This window comes from Procambarus clarkii, chromosome 65, assembly GCF_040958095.1.
Source record: "Procambarus clarkii isolate CNS0578487 chromosome 65, FALCON_Pclarkii_2.0, whole genome shotgun sequence".
NCBI lineage: Eukaryota > Metazoa > Arthropoda > Malacostraca > Decapoda > Cambaridae > Procambarus > Procambarus clarkii.
This window is the reverse complement of record NC_091214.1, coordinates 23,733,769-23,752,372: the sequence shown is the minus strand read 5'-3', so window position 1 is coordinate 23,752,372 and position 18,604 is coordinate 23,733,769. Positions and strand designations below refer to the sequence as shown.

At 38.5% G+C, this 18,604-nt stretch overlaps 1 protein-coding gene across 1 annotated transcript; it reads right to left on the bottom strand.

Annotated features, from left to right (window-relative positions):
- Nucleotides 1-5,693: 5,693 nt before the first annotated feature.
- Nucleotides 5,694-18,054, bottom strand: eIF3e (eukaryotic translation initiation factor 3 subunit e). The gene is made up of 9 exons (XM_045763316.2): nucleotides 17,900-18,054; nucleotides 16,142-16,309; nucleotides 14,830-14,940; nucleotides 13,934-14,056; nucleotides 11,001-11,193; nucleotides 10,407-10,543; nucleotides 7,265-7,500; nucleotides 6,272-6,506; nucleotides 5,694-5,865 (listed from the first exon to the last, which is right to left on the bottom strand). Exons 1-9 carry the CDS (start codon nucleotides 17,987-17,989, stop codon nucleotides 5,839-5,841), a joined length of 1,320 nt encoding a protein of 439 aa, XP_045619272.1. The 5' UTR covers nucleotides 17,990-18,054; the 3' UTR covers nucleotides 5,694-5,838.
- Nucleotides 18,055-18,604: the final 550 nt, after the last annotated feature.

Sequence of the window (18,604 nt, the reverse complement as noted above, 5' to 3'; positions counted from 1 at the left end):
TGGTCGTGCAATACAATATGCAATATGGTCGTGAATCCGCCAAATTATAGTGAATAACGATTACAGCAATTCAGAATTCGACTAAATCATAAGTAAAAAGGTAAATCGCCACCTGACTTGAGATAATCAGTGGCCTCAGGAGAAGACATTATAGTGTATTATAAAAATACATTTACTCATGCATACGGTGCTACAGAGCGTTCCCGGCTTGGAACACCTTGCCTTCTTTTGATAATTACATTACATTACTCATGCATACAAGAATAAAAAGACGATACGAGATATAATCTATGGATCGTTGTACTTTCCTATGAAAATTCATTTTTTTTATAAAGTTGCTATTCCTTTAGTGTCTTTTGCCATCACTCCTTTGTCTCTTCGTGTGTATGTGTGACTGATATATATATATATATATATATATATATATATATATATATATATATATATATATATATATATATATATATATTAGTATATTTTGGTAGCAGTCTTTCCTGTAGACATATATTATTAAATATGACCGAAAAAGTAAGATTAATAATTCTAACACGAATTTTCTCAATCTTTCGTACATTACGCTTCACTGTTGGAGGTAAATCAAAAATCACTTCTCCAAAATTCATTTTTATTTCTAGTCTGACGCGACACGGGCGCGTTTCGTAAAACTTATTACATTTTCAAAGACTTCACAAATACACAACTGATTAGAACTTACGTATCTCTGATTTTATATCTACATTTGAGTGAGGTGGGAGGGGTGATGTGGCATTAACACAAGACAGAACAAGAGGGGATATTAATAGGGTATTAAAAGTATCAACACAAGACAGAACAGAAACAATGGGTATTGAATAGAAGTGTTTGTAGAAAGCCTATTGGTCCATATTTCTTGATGCTTCTATATTGGAGCGGAGTGTTGAAGTACTGACGATTTACTATAAAACCAGAAAAACGGCCAGCCTACTCATGAGAAACTCTCCAGACACAAAACAGAACGCTTTAAAAGAGACTAACGTCGTCTATGCCTTCAAATGCCCACTTGGGGACTGTAAGCTCCAAAAAACCCAGTATATAGGCAAGACAACAACATCTCTTTCTAGGCGTTTAACGATGCATAAGCAACAGGGCTCCATTAAGGAACATATAATCTCTTCCCATAACCAAACCATCGCCAGAGAAATCCTAGTAAACAACACAGAAATCATCGATAGATACAGCGATAGCAGGCGGCTTGACGTTTGCGAGGCACTACACATCAAGAAGTCAACACCAGCAATCAACAGCCAATTATTGCACAACTATATTCTACCCACCTCAAGACTCCGCTCCAATATAGAAGCATCAAGAAATATGGACCAATAGGCTTTCTACAAACACTTCTATTCTATACCCATTGTTTCTGTTCTGTCTTGTGTTGATACTTTTAATACCCTAGTAATATCCCCTCTTGTTCTGTCTTGTGTTAATGCCACATCACCCCTCCCACCTCACTCAAATGTAGATATAAAATCAGAGATACGTAAGTTCTAATCAGTTGTGTATTTGTGAAGTCTTTGAAAATGTAATAAGTTTTACGAAACGCGCCCGTGTCGCGTCAGACTAGAAATAAAAATGAATTTTGGAGAAGTGATTTTTGATTTACCTCCAACAGTGAAGCGTAATGTACGAAAGATTGAGAAAATTCGTGTTAGAATTATTAATCTTACTTTTTCGGTCATATTTAATAATATATATATATATATATATATATATATATATATATATATATATATATATATATATATATATATATATATATATATATATATATATATATATATATATAGGGGGGTACCACCACTGGTGTAATTATAGGGACCCACAGCCTCAGAGAAGGGAACACAGAGCACTCAGGGAAAAACTTGACATTTAACTCTGAATACGAAAGAGTGTTCACTTCTCCTACCACCCCCTTTTTTTTTTTTATTATGATGTACACTTTATTATGCAAGGTTATACAGTTACATATCTGATTTTATACAAAAAATGAACATTAAGAGGACACAAGAAAAAGTTCGCTTCCTAGAGGCTGTAGATTTCCTCGAACTCCTCCGACGCCGGGCAGGAACCGAGGATGCAGCGGGCATTTCCCCTCTGGATCGCGACACTGAGGCGCTGAAAGAGAAAACTTGCTGCTCTAGGGTCTCTTGTGGTGTCAATGAGCTTGGAACCAAGATCCTTAAGAAACCTTCTTGCACTCTCACCCCATGGGCCTAGGGTCTCAGACCCTATTGGAACGAAATTGTACCTTTGATCTAATTGCCTGTACTTGACTGACTTTTGTTTTTCTCTGTGTGTCGCTGCGGCTCCTGCCGTGCCGGCAGAGAGGGTGATGTATGTCGTTGCCAGGGTGGATACGCAAGTATAGTCCCATGCTAACTGCCTGCCACCCTTCCACGGACGCAGTGTGATTCCGTCTGGTCGGCCGGCAAAGCTAACAGAGTCACGGTTCAGTAGGTTGCGGGGCTCTCTCTCCGCTGGACACTGAGCAGAGGCAAGGCTTCTTTTAATGATGTCGTTGACTTCGTCGTGTCTAGTGTGCCAACCACCCGATTTTCCACAGTATATATATATATATTTTATATATATATATATATATATATATATATATATATATATATATATATATATATATATATAGGATGGTAGGATGGGATGCGCCCCAATTAAGGTAGCTGGCGGACCCAATTAAGGTAACTGCCGGACGTGATCTGCATTGAAAAAACTGCATCCAGAATATCGACACAGTCTCCGTGGTGTAGTGGTAAGACACTCGCCTGGCGTTCCGCGAGCGCTATGTCATGGGTTCGTATCCTGGCCGGGGAGGATTTACTGGGCGCAATTCCTTAACTGTAGCCTCTGTTTAACGCAACAGTAAAATGTGTACTTGGATGAAAAAACGATTCTTCGCGGCAGGGGATCGTATTCCAGGGACCTGCCCGAAACGCTACGCGTACTAGTGGCTGTACAAGAATGTAACAACTCTTGTATATATCTCAAAAAAAAAAAAAAAAAAAAAAAAAAATATTATAAATATTTTACTATAAAATGTATATATTATACAAATCCAACAGAAGCTTCAATAAAAATATTAAATTAACAAAAAAAAAAAGATACTACTACGCTAGGCTACAAAAAGTATGCCTCACTTTTTTTTCTCTAGGTCAATATAGGCTTTTATAATGACCAAAATAATCTTCCCGTGGGTGATAGATCTCAAGTAGGTGTCTTCGGAAACACACACTGTACCCTTTCCACTTTTCTCTGCGTTCCTCCCCCAGACAAGATGTAGAACACGCGGGCAAAAATTCCTGGGCTTAAAAACTGGTATATAGAGACTTAACAAAAAATTTGGCGTAGTGGGTAGGTCAGTAGTACACTTTTCTCCTTCCCTCTTCTCTGGGGCTGCTAAACTTGCCTTTTGCATGGATATCTTCATGACTTTCTAGTTTCTTAGCTCTCTCTCCCTTCCTCTATTATTTATGTTTTTTTATCATAGTTTTTATCGTGATTATTTGTATTTTTTTCAGGAGGGGGGAGGGGTAACCATTTAGATCTTCCCTTTATGCCTTGTTTATCGTTTTCTCTCGCTGTTTGCAGCTTCCCATTCTATATTTTATTTTCTGTTCTTGACCCAGGCGAAAGGGAATGTGCCCAACCATTTCTGCCCAACCAGAGATCCGAACCTGGGATTCCCGATTGTGAGTCAAGGACGAAGCCAGCTGTACTACCGAGCCCCAGCTTAAATTTCTGTAGCAAATGCTAGCCATCATAATAAAAGTAGATTAAACTGATTTAAACAGTATTATAAATTAAATTTGATATTACCTTGCAGTCTTATTAATAATATATACACCAGAAGGTGAACCTCACTTCTCGTTATATATATATATATATTTTTTTTTTTTTTTTTTTTTATAATATAGGAAGGGAGTACCACCTCTAGCTGGAAGAAGGGGGACCCATAGCCTCGGAGGAAACCACGCATAACGCATTAGAGGGAATGTTTAGATCCCCTCCAATACAGTTTCTGTGTGCTTTTCTCCTACCACCCCCTTCCTTTTTTATTTTTTGTGCTTTATTATGCATTTGATGGTTACTATGCATTTATTATGCATAGTGCTTTATTATGCACTATTTTGTGCTTTATTATGCATTTGATGGTTATATATATATATATATATATATATATATACACACACACACACACCAAGGGTTTACAAGAGTAAACTCATGTTCAGGAGTTGAGAATAATACCTGCTGGTTGGTCAGTAAGTTATTGTGGTGACCTTTACAACTAACTCTCCCATGGTTGACAAGTCTAAAGCCAAACAGCATAAACTGCACCTTGCAACCCATTTTTTAAATCAATGTTTACACACACACATTTACAAACATTTTTCATGGTCAGACCCCTCGTTTGCATAAATAAATTATGGTTAAACATTCATATGGAGGGAAGGAGGGAATTATCAGGAGAAAGCGCTAAGCCATTAAGACTATATAGTACTTTGAACGGGTCAGGATAAGGATTTAGGATGGGATGAGGGGAAAAGGAATGGGGCCCAACCACTTGGACGGTCGGAAATTGAACGCCGACCTGTATGAAGGAGGCCGTCGCTCTACCATCCAGATCAAGTGGGTTGGGATATTCATATGGAGCTCCACACAAATGCCCAAAATAACTGCAATAATTATAGTAGTATATTGTAGTTAACTGTAGACCATTTTGATAGTTGAATCACAGCCTTCCTTGGTGATTGCGTGGTCTATGAAACTGACTGGATACTGTACTTTAACGACCTCGTTAATACCGGCAAAACTGCTGTAATTATGACTATGAGCGATGCTCCTACCATGCAAGTAGGGACCTGTAAATGGCCTTCCAGCTCCCTCGGAGCCTATTTTATATATACTCCTTGCACTTTAATGTCTAAATACACTCAAACTTGACATCTTTTTAATTGTCTTTAATTATCAAGAGTAAAGCAAGAGCCTGAGAGATAGTATATGCAGGTTACCATTGAGAGCTCTTGGACACATGAAGGACTGATGGGAGTGCCGATTCCTTCTTAGTCAAGCTGGACCAACTAATTGATTTGGCAAAGTCTATACCAAAGCTCACATCTTCCCCCCCCCCCTCCTCTACCCCAAAATAAAAAATGCTGCCCCACAATACTACCTCTGGGTAGACTAGACTACCAAAAGGTAAATGATGAATAAAGAAACAGGTCTCAAGGTAGAGAGAACACAAGCGTGGCTAGAAGCACATGGCCCAGTTTTCATTTTGTCCCCTCATCATAGGTTAAAAGAACTAAACAAGCCACTCTAACTCTCCTTTGGATCAGCAAAGCACTCTCCCCCCCCTCCCCACATCAAAGCCCCAACCATGGGGAAAAAGGCATTCTTTAGACATTGCATGGAGACAAGAAAAATTAATAATAATGATCCAGCAAAAACATCATACCTAATTATGATCGGCCATTATAACTCGTTAAAGATTATTAACATGACCAAATTTGAACAAAGTTGTCAAACTGAGGCAAATGAACCTATACAGTAGTTAATTTCACGAGTCGCTGCAATCATCTGACGAAAAAGAATACGTTTAGGTTGATATCAAAATAATACATGACGGGGAAATTAACAAAGAATAATTTTGTTTAGTTTATTAGAATAAATGTTACATCTAATATTTTTTTTTTCTTACGTTGCCTCCTCAGGATGATAGCAACGGATGTACAGGGAGCTGTTCTTTCACTGCAAGGTGACACCCTCTGGCTAGTCATTCACTGGCATTTAACTAGTTACAGCCCAGCTTGGTCCCTGAAATAAGAGTACTGTAAGTATAGGTTTGCATTTGATGTTTAATTAATCAGAAACTTCTCCCTAATAAAGAGAAATCAGAAACTATCCCTAATAAAAAATATGAGATAGTTTAAGCTATGGTGGAGAAATTCCTTCACTACATTGTATATATAACTGAAAGATGTCCACAGAATATCAACTACCAGCAGGAAAGTCCATTTAGCACCATCAATGTTGTTGGATACTCACAAAGTATTAACTATCACTCAGGATCCCAATATGAGAACAAAAAGACAAGGGACTTAACATTGTAAACTTGCTTTCAAATCACCAAATACATACATAATCACGCAACATGCTTTACATCATGAGGTTTTACATGATCGCTTAGCTAATTCACAAACTTCACACGAACTATACTTACTTCACTGTATCTTGCCGTTGCCTTTTTCTCTACGTTAATCGAAAGCATCTGCGTGCGGAAACTGAGAGTCTTGGTCTTCTCTATGAGCTGCTGGTACGGCGACACTGCTTGGGTACCCATCACCACGTGGCCTTGTTGAGAATCTATCTTGGCATCCAGCTTAGCCTGTCGAATTAAGTTCACGATCCACCTCTCGGCATCCTTGGGTGTCATGTTTAGCTTCTCGGCTAACATGCTGCGAAAAAGTGAAATGATGATAATTTAAGGTTATGAGATAGATGGAGGAGGAAAAATTAATATAAGTACTAAGGAAGGATTACTGCAGTGGTGATATGGAGTCGCACCTTGAATCCAATACTTCCCTAAACTATTTTGCTTCTGATAATTTACCAGGTTTATGAATCTACTTCTCATTTCTGATAGAAATTATTAGAAATGCACTTTCTAGGTAGAACTATAATGGGTGATGATAATGTCTGGTATCACTTGTTTCATAAATATTCGGGGCCCTAAATGTTAGGCAAAACATACAAGGCAATGATACTTGATAATCTCACACACCCATATATGTACTTCAATAAACAGATGAACTAATGTACACACACACACACACACACACACAATGCTTATCCAGCGAGGGGGTGCAAAATTGGTACTAAAAGAGAAGTTAACAGTATGAAAAAATATTAATATTTAGAACAGGCTTGTTATAGGAACAGTAGAGTGATAACTGCTAGCACTGGGAGCCTGGACAACCAGGTTCCCATTCAGGTTTAAGGAGAATCAAAACAAAAGAGGTCGTGTTTGTGAACTACTTCAAGGTACTGAAGACTGTTTTATTTAGTTTACCATCAAGTTTTTTATTCAATAATTTAATAAAACTTATCTTAAATTATTTGTAGAAATAATATGGTATGACATTTTTAATTCAAAAATTCTACAATTTCCTGAATGTTGGGCAATTGTTGAATAAATATATATCCATTAACTTACTTGATACTGATGCACTGATGAATTCTGCAGAACAATTCAAAGATCATGAGTCTTGCATTCTCAATAAAGTCATTCTGGCAGGCAACTAAGAAGAAATCATTTTCCAAAACTGCAGCACATTGTTGGAGCTTTTTCTGGGCAGCATCAAAGTCAAAATCAACATAGAGATGGGCAAGGAACTCTGTAATAGGGTCCTTGTACGTGTAGCTCTCCTGCTGAATTACTCTCACAAGATCCTAAATATAAAGTATAGAGACATGAAGAAACATTAAAAACAGAACTCTAATGTGAACAAGTGAAGACAATATGCAATTATTAACACAGCAAATGAGAGAGTGAGCAAATTCATGTGTTAACCATGAATTTCAGATCCAGAGTGATCTGGATCTTAATGTCTTGCCTGTTGGATATTTGCAATGATTGCATGTAAACCCAATTTACCAAATTAATCAGTTCTGGCAGTAGTCTCTATAAGTAAAAATGCTCTCAACTGAAGAGAGGGCTAGGCAAGATTGGTGACTAGGGAGTTTCAAGCATCCCTCCACACCGACACTGTTAACCCCTGCACTGCTCACCCATTTTCGGCAAAAATGTCTTGGTGCAATTCTCAAGGATATATTTTTGTTATTTTTATAATTGTTCAGGTAAAGTTATTGTCAAAATGTTTCCAAAGTCAACTATTTCCATTTCAAAACACAAAGAGTAATGAAAACATTTAAAAGTATTAAAATATAGCCTAATTAAAAAACAAAAAGCACAAATCTCAGAGCGCCTAAAGGCGCTTTGCGCAGTGCAGTGGTTAAATATGCAAATTTCTCCAAGGGGTTTCATCGATTTGTAAGTGAATAAACACTTTCTTTTTTGGATAGCTCTGGCATAAAATATCAAATACAGTATGGCTCGCTAGTTACGTTATTTAACCCTTAAAGTGCGCATCACGTCATATGACGTGTTGGACGTTGTTCCAGTCAGCTGCGCATCACGTCATATGATGTGTTGGAGTACTACGCAAGATTTAAACTTGGCCCGCGGATACACAGGGTTCACCACACCTTCATCAGGGCTCTTGTAAACAGACGCCATTTAAAAAAAAAATCGTGGGCCAAACTCCCGGGTGTTATTGGCCTCAGTATTGAGTGAGCAACCAAGCCTTTCGCACGCAGCATGAGCTAACAGCACTGCTGTTCAGCTTGTGACCACAGCATCGCCTAAAAATGCCAAAATATACTTGTTCATGCTATTATGCAGCGATGATATTATTACAGAAGACCCCTGACTGTGATAAAACTGACCAGGGTTCTGATAATAGCAGGATTGTGGTGATATTTAGCGCTGTGCGCCATGGAGGGAGGAGTAATGCTGTGGGACGGAGGGTGGTGGCGATGTCTTCTGAATGTGTGTGGCCACCTTTTATTGACTGCACTCACCATACCAGCTTAGTGGTTCGCTATGGTGAACACAAATGTAGATACTTATATATAATGTGTGTGTATAGAGGGTATGAACAGCAAGAGAAGGTTGGGAGCCGCCATTTTGGTGAGGGCGGTGGCGTCGTCTGCACGACGCCACCGTGCAGACGACGGTGTTGTTTACTGGTTACCACGATGGTCTTTGGGCACCATACCAGTTTATTTGTACAAGTATGGTGAATAAAACAGGTAGATATTTATATATAATGTGTGTATATAGCGTAATAACACCACACAGTATTGTTGGAGGAGAAATATTAGTGCATCTGGCCTTGAGGGCGGCAGCCATCAGCTGACTGTGTGAGGTCCTACGTCTTTGTGCCTTTACTCACCATACAAGCTTAGATGTACAGTTATGGTGAACAAAACATGTAGATACTTATGTATAACGTCTGTATATAGTGAATTATAGCAAAAACAGTATTGTGGGAGGAGAATGTGGGCGAGTCAGATGACTTGAGGGAGGGCGGGAGTGGCTGGCTGGTACACGGCAGTCACTCGTTACTTTTTGACTCATAATAGCTACTTAGTGGTTCGTTATAGTGAACAAAACATGCAGATACTTATATATAACCTGTGCTTATAGTGTAATAACCGACAAAGTATTTGTTCACTGATTGACAAACATAATTGAATCAACAATATGCACACCATATTTTTGAGTACAGCAATGATTCACTCATTTTATTATATAAAAAAGTCAAACTACACACTATTGAATAATATTACAGCAAAAAAACTATGAAAAATCAGAGACATTGAAATAATTAGGTAATTATCTCTTTGTGGCAACTCCGGCCTGACAGCTGGCGAGCAACAGACCGCCTGGGACTCACGCTGAGTCAGCGCCTATAATTTGCCAGACTTCCCCGCCCTATAGCTGGCAATATATGCCACTTACGATTTTTTTATTATTTTTCCCGTGATCAGTGAACACAAATTAACAGGTTAGGAAGAAAAAATATTTTTTTTTTTCAAAATTACATGCGCCTGTGGGGAAGAAAGGATATTATACCCCTAGCATGTTAAGGGTTAAACTTACTAGTTTAGTAACTAGTACATAACTTACCAGTTATGGCTCCAGGTATTACAAAACTGTATTTTTTGGCTTACTATATTTATGAAAAGATTATGTGGGTAGGTTATGTGAAAATATTCAAGAAACGGAAGCCAGCCGTGTTGATGAGGAATGACCTTGCCAGCTTTGTATATATTTTGTTACCCTAATTGTGTGTGCTTCTGGAGAAAGTGCTGGTGTTACACCTATTCCAACATCTACTCCTGAATATTTATGACGATAATCGGATCCAGGAAAGTTTTTCCATTTGAAGCCCTGCATGAGAAATGGAGAATGACACTTTTGGGGAAAGTATTGGAGCAGAGAGCCTGTAGACTCTTTAGGCAAAAATTTTGAAAATTATAGATCCTGATAAATAGTTATAGTTGTTATAAATTAATTCCAGGACTGTGCAATACTCATGTAATGTGATCTATTTTGAAATATTGACTTATTATCGACACTTTATAGATGAAGGCAACACATTCCCTGTCTATCCGCACACACACACACACACACACACACACACACACACACACAGAATATTGCATTTAACATACTGCATGTACACACAATGATTGCTTAAAAAAAATAGTTTCAAACCATTTTAACAAACCTTCATTGCAGCTCTCCTACTGTTTTTGTTAATAACAACAGCAGTTGCTAAATAGCGAAGAACATGTGGACACATTGTTTGCAAGGCATTCAGATATGGCTGCTGGTACAGGAACATCTCGATGATTAGCTCCCGACCTGCAAGGTGACAAATCGTCTCAAAATATTGCAATACATTTTAACTACAAAAATAATACGTCAACAGATTTTTAAAAACCTTCCAGATTAAATTAGAAGAGATCCCAAATGCTCAATTAAGCTGTTAACTTCAATTGCAGTTAACAAAAGATTTATGTACAGAACTGCTTTTGAACACTAGTAGTAGGCATCCATCAGTCTCAGGAGACTATGGAGTTGCGCTCTGGTTGTCGGTCTGGAGTGGCCTCACCACGGCGCAAAGCCAAGGTAGGTTGATTCGGGGGAGAAGAATCTCGAAATGACCACCTTTCGAGATTTAAGGTGTTCAATTTCTTTCAAACATCAATCAACACTTTCAGTACTGTTATCACAATACATTTAACAAAATGACAACTTGATACAGAAAGAGCAACATAATGCCTCGACTCCTCCTGCAGATAAGGCAATACAACTTTACCTTTGGGATGATTGAAGAACACAAACAGTGACCAATGTATCAACCAGGTACGCTGCTGGAGGGCCTGAAGTGGTGAAGTTGTAAGGTTGCTTTCAATGAACTCCTTGAGGCGATTAAGATCTTCAAGTGCGTTTTCCCAGTTCTGAGTCAAAATTTCTGATGCCAACTTGCCCCACAGACCATTCAGAAAGTTCTATAAATAAAATAAGCACATTACATATTATTCTGTATGTATATATCGCTCTATATATATATGTGACTGTCCGGTCACAAATACTATACAGCATGTAATATAATAAATTCTATAATGCCAGGGATGTGCAATGATGCAAGAATACAAAAAAAAGTATATGTTATATGGAATTCTAACACAGTGCAATGAACATAGTTAACTAAAGGGTTACCATATTAGCCATGCTAATTAGCATTTAACTCACATACTCAAAAATTCACCTACATAATTTATAATTGTACACAGTATAAAAGTGATTACCTGCATCTCACTCAATTCACATCTCTATGAGCAAATTGAGGGCTAATTGTACAGTAGTTGCGTTTTACGTGGTGGTTGGCGGTAGTATTCACATCAACCTGGTCATACAACTTGTTGACCACTCGTACAAAGTACATATACAGTACTATTATTTCTTTATGAATATTTAACACTCTCGGGCTTACAACTTACACAAATGTCATCTTGCCCTATTTTCTCTTAATTTAAAGTGAGGTTGCCCTTATCCACCTTGTCTATCCCTCTCAGTATTTTGTGCATAGTGATCAGATCCCCTCTGCTACTTTTAGAGTTGAGACTGAGGTTCCCTAACCTGTCCTTATAGCCTAATCCTCTTAATTCAGGCATTAGCCTTATTCCAAACCTTTGTATTTTTCCAAGTTTCTATTTATGGTTCACAAAGTGTGACTTCCATGCCAATGAGGGGCATTCTAGTACTGGTCTAACAAAGGCTGTGAAAATTGCCTTGACAGCCCTTGCTAGATTTTTAAACGTTGTTTCCCAGCTTCACGTATGATGCTGATGTTACCATTTTTGAGAGGTAACAGTGTTAAGTGCTAAACCTGATATTCCCTCTCATACATTTTCCTTGGGCATGAGGTTCCATATGGTCTAGCTTTTCCCATCTCAGTTATTTTTACATTTGTTGGGGGATGAACTCTAGCAGCCATTTGTCTGTTCACTAGAAGAGTATTAATGTCTTCATTGCAACGGATGAAGAGCCTAGTGGGCCTGCATGCTATATATCTCCAGCCTAACATCTGACTGACTGACCTCTATTTCCTGGTGTGTTATTTATATAGTGCTTGCTTGTTACTATGAGGAGCAAGATCTCTGAGGCCTCCGTCTGCCAGTTATTATACCCAGTGATTTTACATTACCAAATTTTCAAGTGCTCTCTCATATATGCTCTCAAGTTGTGAACGGATATAGAGTCGATGACTTAAGCTTCGTTTACATTCTATTTGTTAATCACCACACTAACTATGAGCATTTTCATGCACTTCTTAAACTCATTTGTTCTGCTTTTCCACATCAGAAAAAAAAGACTTCACTTTATCTACTCTTTATAACTGCACAACTGTGTAAAAATATGGAGGAATACACCAATTTTAAGAATTATTGGATATGTTTCCCTACTAATTTTCAGTGGGAAAAGGACAGTAAAACCTCCCCATCCTGTTAAGTAACTATCAAAGGAAAACACCAAGCTGGGAAGGCTACATAACCCTCATCCTGTAGAGTGGGATGGTTTTCATTAACCCTTAAACTGCATAGTCTATATTGATGCATAGTCTGTCATGCATTCATTCATTATGAATTCATTATGTATAACTGATTCAGAGGATCAACATCCCTGCGGCCTGGTCTCTGACCAGGCGTCAGGAGGCAGCCTGGTCGAGGACCGGGCGGCGGAGACGTTGAGCCCTGAAATCATCGTAAGGTAGGCCTCCTAGTTGTGGGTCAGAACAAACAGGCTGTTCAATGTGCCTGCTCACAGCCTGACATACAAGTTACAGCTTGGTTGATAGGGGGTATATAAAGCCTAAATTTTATAATTGCACATATCACACATTTTTGCATGCAACTACATACAAGAATATCACCGATATGCTGCTGTTAGAAGTACAATGGTTCCTAGCAGGGTCACCCAGTGTGTTCAGTCAATGTGATGCACCAGATGTCATCCCCATCTTTTTACGAAAGCCCAGAAAGGAAACTAAGAGACCAAGGATTTTTTCCAAATATGGCAAATGATTAACATAGGTCTATAGTGTCAAATGACACCCCCTCTAGAATGGGTGGGAATTTTGAAAATAATGGGGCACCTTAAATCATCTTCAGGCAGTTGCCGCATATGAGCCAACTGCTCTCAACAATTGGAGCAGGGTAAGGGTTATGCAAGTTATGGGACTACAGTACCTTTGACAAATATAGATTAAAGGACTTGGTCATGGGCAAGACCCGAAATGAGTGAAAACTATTACAGTATCACGTGTCTCCTGGAAAGTAATGGATATTTATGTTATGACAGGTTAAGATAATAATTTTGCCGAGTAAAATATGCAGAGTGGAAAACAAGGTGTAAATTGCAATGCTTTCAAAATGATTTTTATAGGTGGGCACAATGTTAAACATTGATGGGGTCGAGGCTACATTTCTGGCACAAGCCTTGCAGTGGTGGTGGCAATACTGATTGTAGGAGTGATGATTGAATTCCAGTTAAATGGCAGATAAATGGGCAATATTTTGCATGTTCCTACCCCCCTCAAGAGTTCCAAGAGATAACAGGAAAAAGATAAGCACTAACATTAGAGGGACACACACAGCCTTTAAAGCTGTGAATAACATAAATAGTGTAGGCAACATGAGAACTATATTAACAAAGTGAAAGTGTCTGGATATTAGGCAACTTCATTACCTTGTCACTGACGGGCACTAAACCACGATGGAGGTAAAGGTAGTCTGCAGCACCAGAATAGTTACCACACTCATATTGAAACTTGGCAAATGAGTACAAGGTATCCAACATTTCTTGCTGGAACTGTTAAAAAAAAAAAAAAATAGCCATTAATTTAAATACTTGAATAGAGCACAAAATGCTGACAACAATACAGTACATGAAATAAAGACAAACATGAAATATTTAAAACAATTCACAGAATATTACAGCAGAGCGACGGTCTCACCTCATCCAGGTCGACATTCAACCGCCGACCGTCCTAGTGGTTGAGTTCCATTCCTAGTCCCATCCCAAATCCTTATCCCTTTTAAGTGCCATATAGTCATAATGGCTTGGTGCTTTTTCCTACCCGACACATACCTTAACCTATTTATACATACACACATATGCTTGAAATGCCATTTACTTAAGTCACTTAAACCTAAATGCATACATTCACTATTCTGCAGGCTTGGTTGGGGACTGGGATGTGGGGATGTTGACCCCCAAATAAGATATTGTTCAATTATTACCTTATTTAATAAGATATTGAATAAGAAAAAAAGAATAAAATCTTCAATTTAATGCACATACAACACTACAATTAGATCTAATGAAGTGTTATAACAAAAGAAAAAGTGAATGAAAGTGAAATAAAAAGTAAATGACAAAAAAAAAAAAAGAGAGAGAGAGAACCATAAGCTGACCTTAATCCTAGAAGCCCTCGTCTGTTTTCAAGTTTATCCAAAATACCTAATATCCGAACATATAGAAACGTAAAAGACATGCACCGTATTTCCATATGCACTGGGCTAGTGCACATGGAAATACATCATACATGAAAGATGATGTGTGGAGACAGTAGTTTTACTCACATCATGCTTTTCAACCAGGTATTGCATGAGGGTGCGATGGTCACGAGATGCCTGCATCTGCTTCTGTACCTCAGGGTCACTGAAGATTTTGAAGATGGGGTCCGTCTCTGTCTGCAGAAATGGACACACTCAAAATGAGGTTCTGCACAATTATCTTCAATAATGAAATACAGTACTGCTAAGAACACACTGTACATACATATATAGCATACATCATTATTATTAAACAATGGTAATGTCGTCTCACAGATATAGGATAAAAATCCACACTTACGTATGTGTATTTTATGTAAAGATTTACGCGAAGTCCTTTCACACTCTCCCAAATGCTGTATCAAGGTCTGAGTATGTGGTTAAGACGAGACTTACATCTCAATGACTAATCCTTACATCTCAACAAGCATTAGCTGTCGAGATGTAAATCTCGTCCTAACCATATACTGTACTCAGAACTTGATAAAGCACTCAGGAGTGTGTAAAGACTTGGTGTAAATCTTTACATAAAATAAACAAATACACAAGTGTAGGTTTTTAATCATTATTATTGAAGCTGTTTTTTCCACTTTCATGGAATGAGAAGGCATTCATGAAGAAAATCCAGCATTGAATGAAGCAAAATGAACCTTTCTGGTGGTCAAATGAAAATAGGGCAAACTAATCGTCACTTCATTAAAATCACCTACATACACTCATTCGAGATACAGGCTCATTCATGAGCCTGGAGCATTATCCAAGTAGCATTACTTTGCCTGAAATGCTGTGCGTATTAGCGGCCTTAGGCAAAGTATGTGCCAGTTCTATCTAGAAATCCAACATTCTGTTTGTAACTCATTTGAAATGTATGTACTTTTACCAGAGTGAACATTATTATTATTATTATTATTATTATTATAAATGCTTCTATAAACAGAAACATTCGCTTAAAATCCTAAAATATACAGTACAAAGTACTTTGTTTGCATCTGAAGGCTAATAAGTAATAGTATTTATATAATTATAGTAAGTATGTACGTATGCTACAATTACATTTGTACAGCTGAAATTAAAAAAATAGGCATAACGAGAAGAGTGGGAGGAAAAAGAAGAGTAGGGGGGGAACCGAGAGTGGCAGGGGAAAAAGAGGAGAGCAGTGGGGAAAAAGTGGAGAGCGAGAGGTAAGATATTATAATAATAATAATAATAATAATAATAATAATAATAATAATAATAAAGTAGCCACTTCACTTGAAAAACCATAAACATTTTACTTTATGTTTAGCAACACAGTACAATATTTAATATTTGGGAGCTGAGCTACAAGACAAATTCATACCTGAAGGTGTTTCAACTCTGACACAACTCTAGACCTGCGCTCTGGAAGTTCTGCAGGAACAGGCTGATCAGGGTAAAGTGATGAATGGATATCCATTGCAAAATCCACCATGTTAGTATTGGACAAAAGCTCCAATTTTGCTCTCTGCAAGTCAGTTTCATCGTAGATCTGAAACATAACAAGTTTATATAAATAAAAACCTCAATTCAACATACAATAAGAAAACCCATAAATTCAAAGCTCAAAATGCTTAAATTCTTCTGCAAAAAAACAGTACAGTTTATGCCAGACTTTTTCTGTACTGTAATACTACACAAAGTACAGAATTATAGTACAGTGGAACCCTGATTCAATGAACCTCAATTCAGCCAATTTCCAGTTGAGGAGGGGGCAGGAGGGGCACTTTTCATGCCAGATTTACTCACTCGATTTGACGAACCGAGTTCATTAAAGTAAATGTGTGGATTTGCTTAGGATGTTGGGACAGAGTTTACAGATGGAGGCAACATTGCAAGAAATAGTTGGGCCTTGGGAAAGCCACTGGGCATATATAGAACATATATATAGAACTATGAGTTTTGTTTTGTTTTATTTACAGTTACAGAGGCTTTTGTTCATTAATATATGGGTAGTTTTTGTTCACTCAGGAATGGCTCTGCTACTTCTTGAAAATGAGTTTTGAGGCTGGAGGACATGAAAAATAAGCTAAACAGGTTCGAATCTCGGGAGGGATTGAAACCTGGCATTCCCGATTGCTAGCACTAATTAGTATATAACATTGTGTAAAAGAGCACAAATAAGTAGAGAATAAATGAAAAATACTGCAGTAACCCACAGCTGGGTACAACACACAGCCTGGTACACAACACAGCCCAGTGCAACACACAGCCTGGTACAACACACAGCCCGGTGCAACACAGCACGGTACAACCCACAGCCCAGTACAACACAGCTTGCTACAACCCACAGCCCAGTACAACACAACACAGCCTGGTACATCACATAGCCCTGTACAACACACAGCACGATACAACACAACACAGCCTGGTACATCACATAGCCCTGTACAACACACAGCACGGTACAACACAGCCTGGTACATCACATAGCCCTGTACAACACACAGCACGGTACAACACAATACAGCCTGGTACAACACATAACCCTGTACAACACACAACCCTGTACAACACACAGCCTGGTATAACACATAGCCCTGTACAACACACAGCCCGGTACAACACACAGCCTGGTATAACACATAGCCCTGTACAACACACAGCACGGTACAACACACAGCACGGTACAACACAACACAGCCTGGTACAACACACAGCCTGGTAAAACACATAGTCCTGTACAACACACAGCACGGTACAACCCAACACACAGCCTGGTCTGACACATAGTCATGTACAACACACAGCACGGTACAACCCCAACACACAGCCTGGTATAACACATAGCCCTGTACAACACACAGCCTGGTATAACACATAGCCCTGTACAACACACAGCCTGGTATAACACATAGCCCTGTACAACACACAGCACGGTACAACACAGCACACATAGCCCGGTACAACACAACACACAGCCCGGTACAACACACAGCCTGGTACAACACAACACAGCCCGGTACAACCCATGTTGGTGTCGCCTGGAGACTCCCAGACCGCGTCTCCTCCCAGGAACACCGCTCCACCTACGGCTCTCTCTAACCCATAAATACATTCCCCAGACCGTAATGTAACTCACCTCCTTGACGGATAAGAATTCCATAAGAGGAAAGACCAAATGGCGGTCCAAATACGGCCCCAACTTGGAGGTGAGGTCGTACTCCGCCATATTGTCTGAGGAAGGGATGGCGAGGGACTGCCGGCCTACATGTATTATTATCACTCAATAATACTTTTCCGGCGAGCCTTACACTTTTTTCGCAGTTTAATATATTTGCGTAATTATACTTGCATAGAAATGATATATATAAATTTAAACGTAATGCGAAAAATAGGAATTTAAGTATATTGTGTTTGTACCTGCACTTGCTTTTTCCGCGTAAAATGATATTTGTATTCTCACCTATATGAGTCAGAATCTATTATAGAGAAATATCTACGGGTGAAAAAACTAGTACATATACTTGCTCACTGATAATATCATACAATATTATGATATTATCATAATAATTTGTTATTGATATATACAAGAGTTCTTACATTCGTGTACAGCCACTAGGCGGGCAATATCAGTGCTAATATCATACAATATTATCTTTTCTTTCTGCTCAGCATTATTTGCTGCGCAGAAAGGATAATGATAATGAAAAGGATCAGTGCTTATCGAATCCTCGTCACGGCCCTTGTGGATTTGTTCATTTGTTTACAGTGCTTAAAGCCACTTTAATTAGTTTATAATATACCTGATGGCCACCAGTGTCTCAAAAGTGGCCTCGACGAGAAC

Bases quoted from the DNA above. Each gene is read 5' to 3' on its own strand.
- eIF3e (XM_045763316.2), bottom strand. From the start codon at position 17,989: ATGGCGGAGTACGACCTCACCTCCAAGTTGGGGCCGTATTTGGACCGC. The intron at 11,194-13,933 runs GTAATGAAGTTG...TTTTATTTATAG, and splicing joins TAGTGCCCGTCAGTGACAAG to AACTTTCTGAATGGTCTGTG. The intron at 7,501-10,406 runs GTTTGTTAAAAT...CTTTATATTTAG, and splicing joins GTAGGAGAGCTGCAATGAAG to GATCTTGTGAGAGTAATTCA.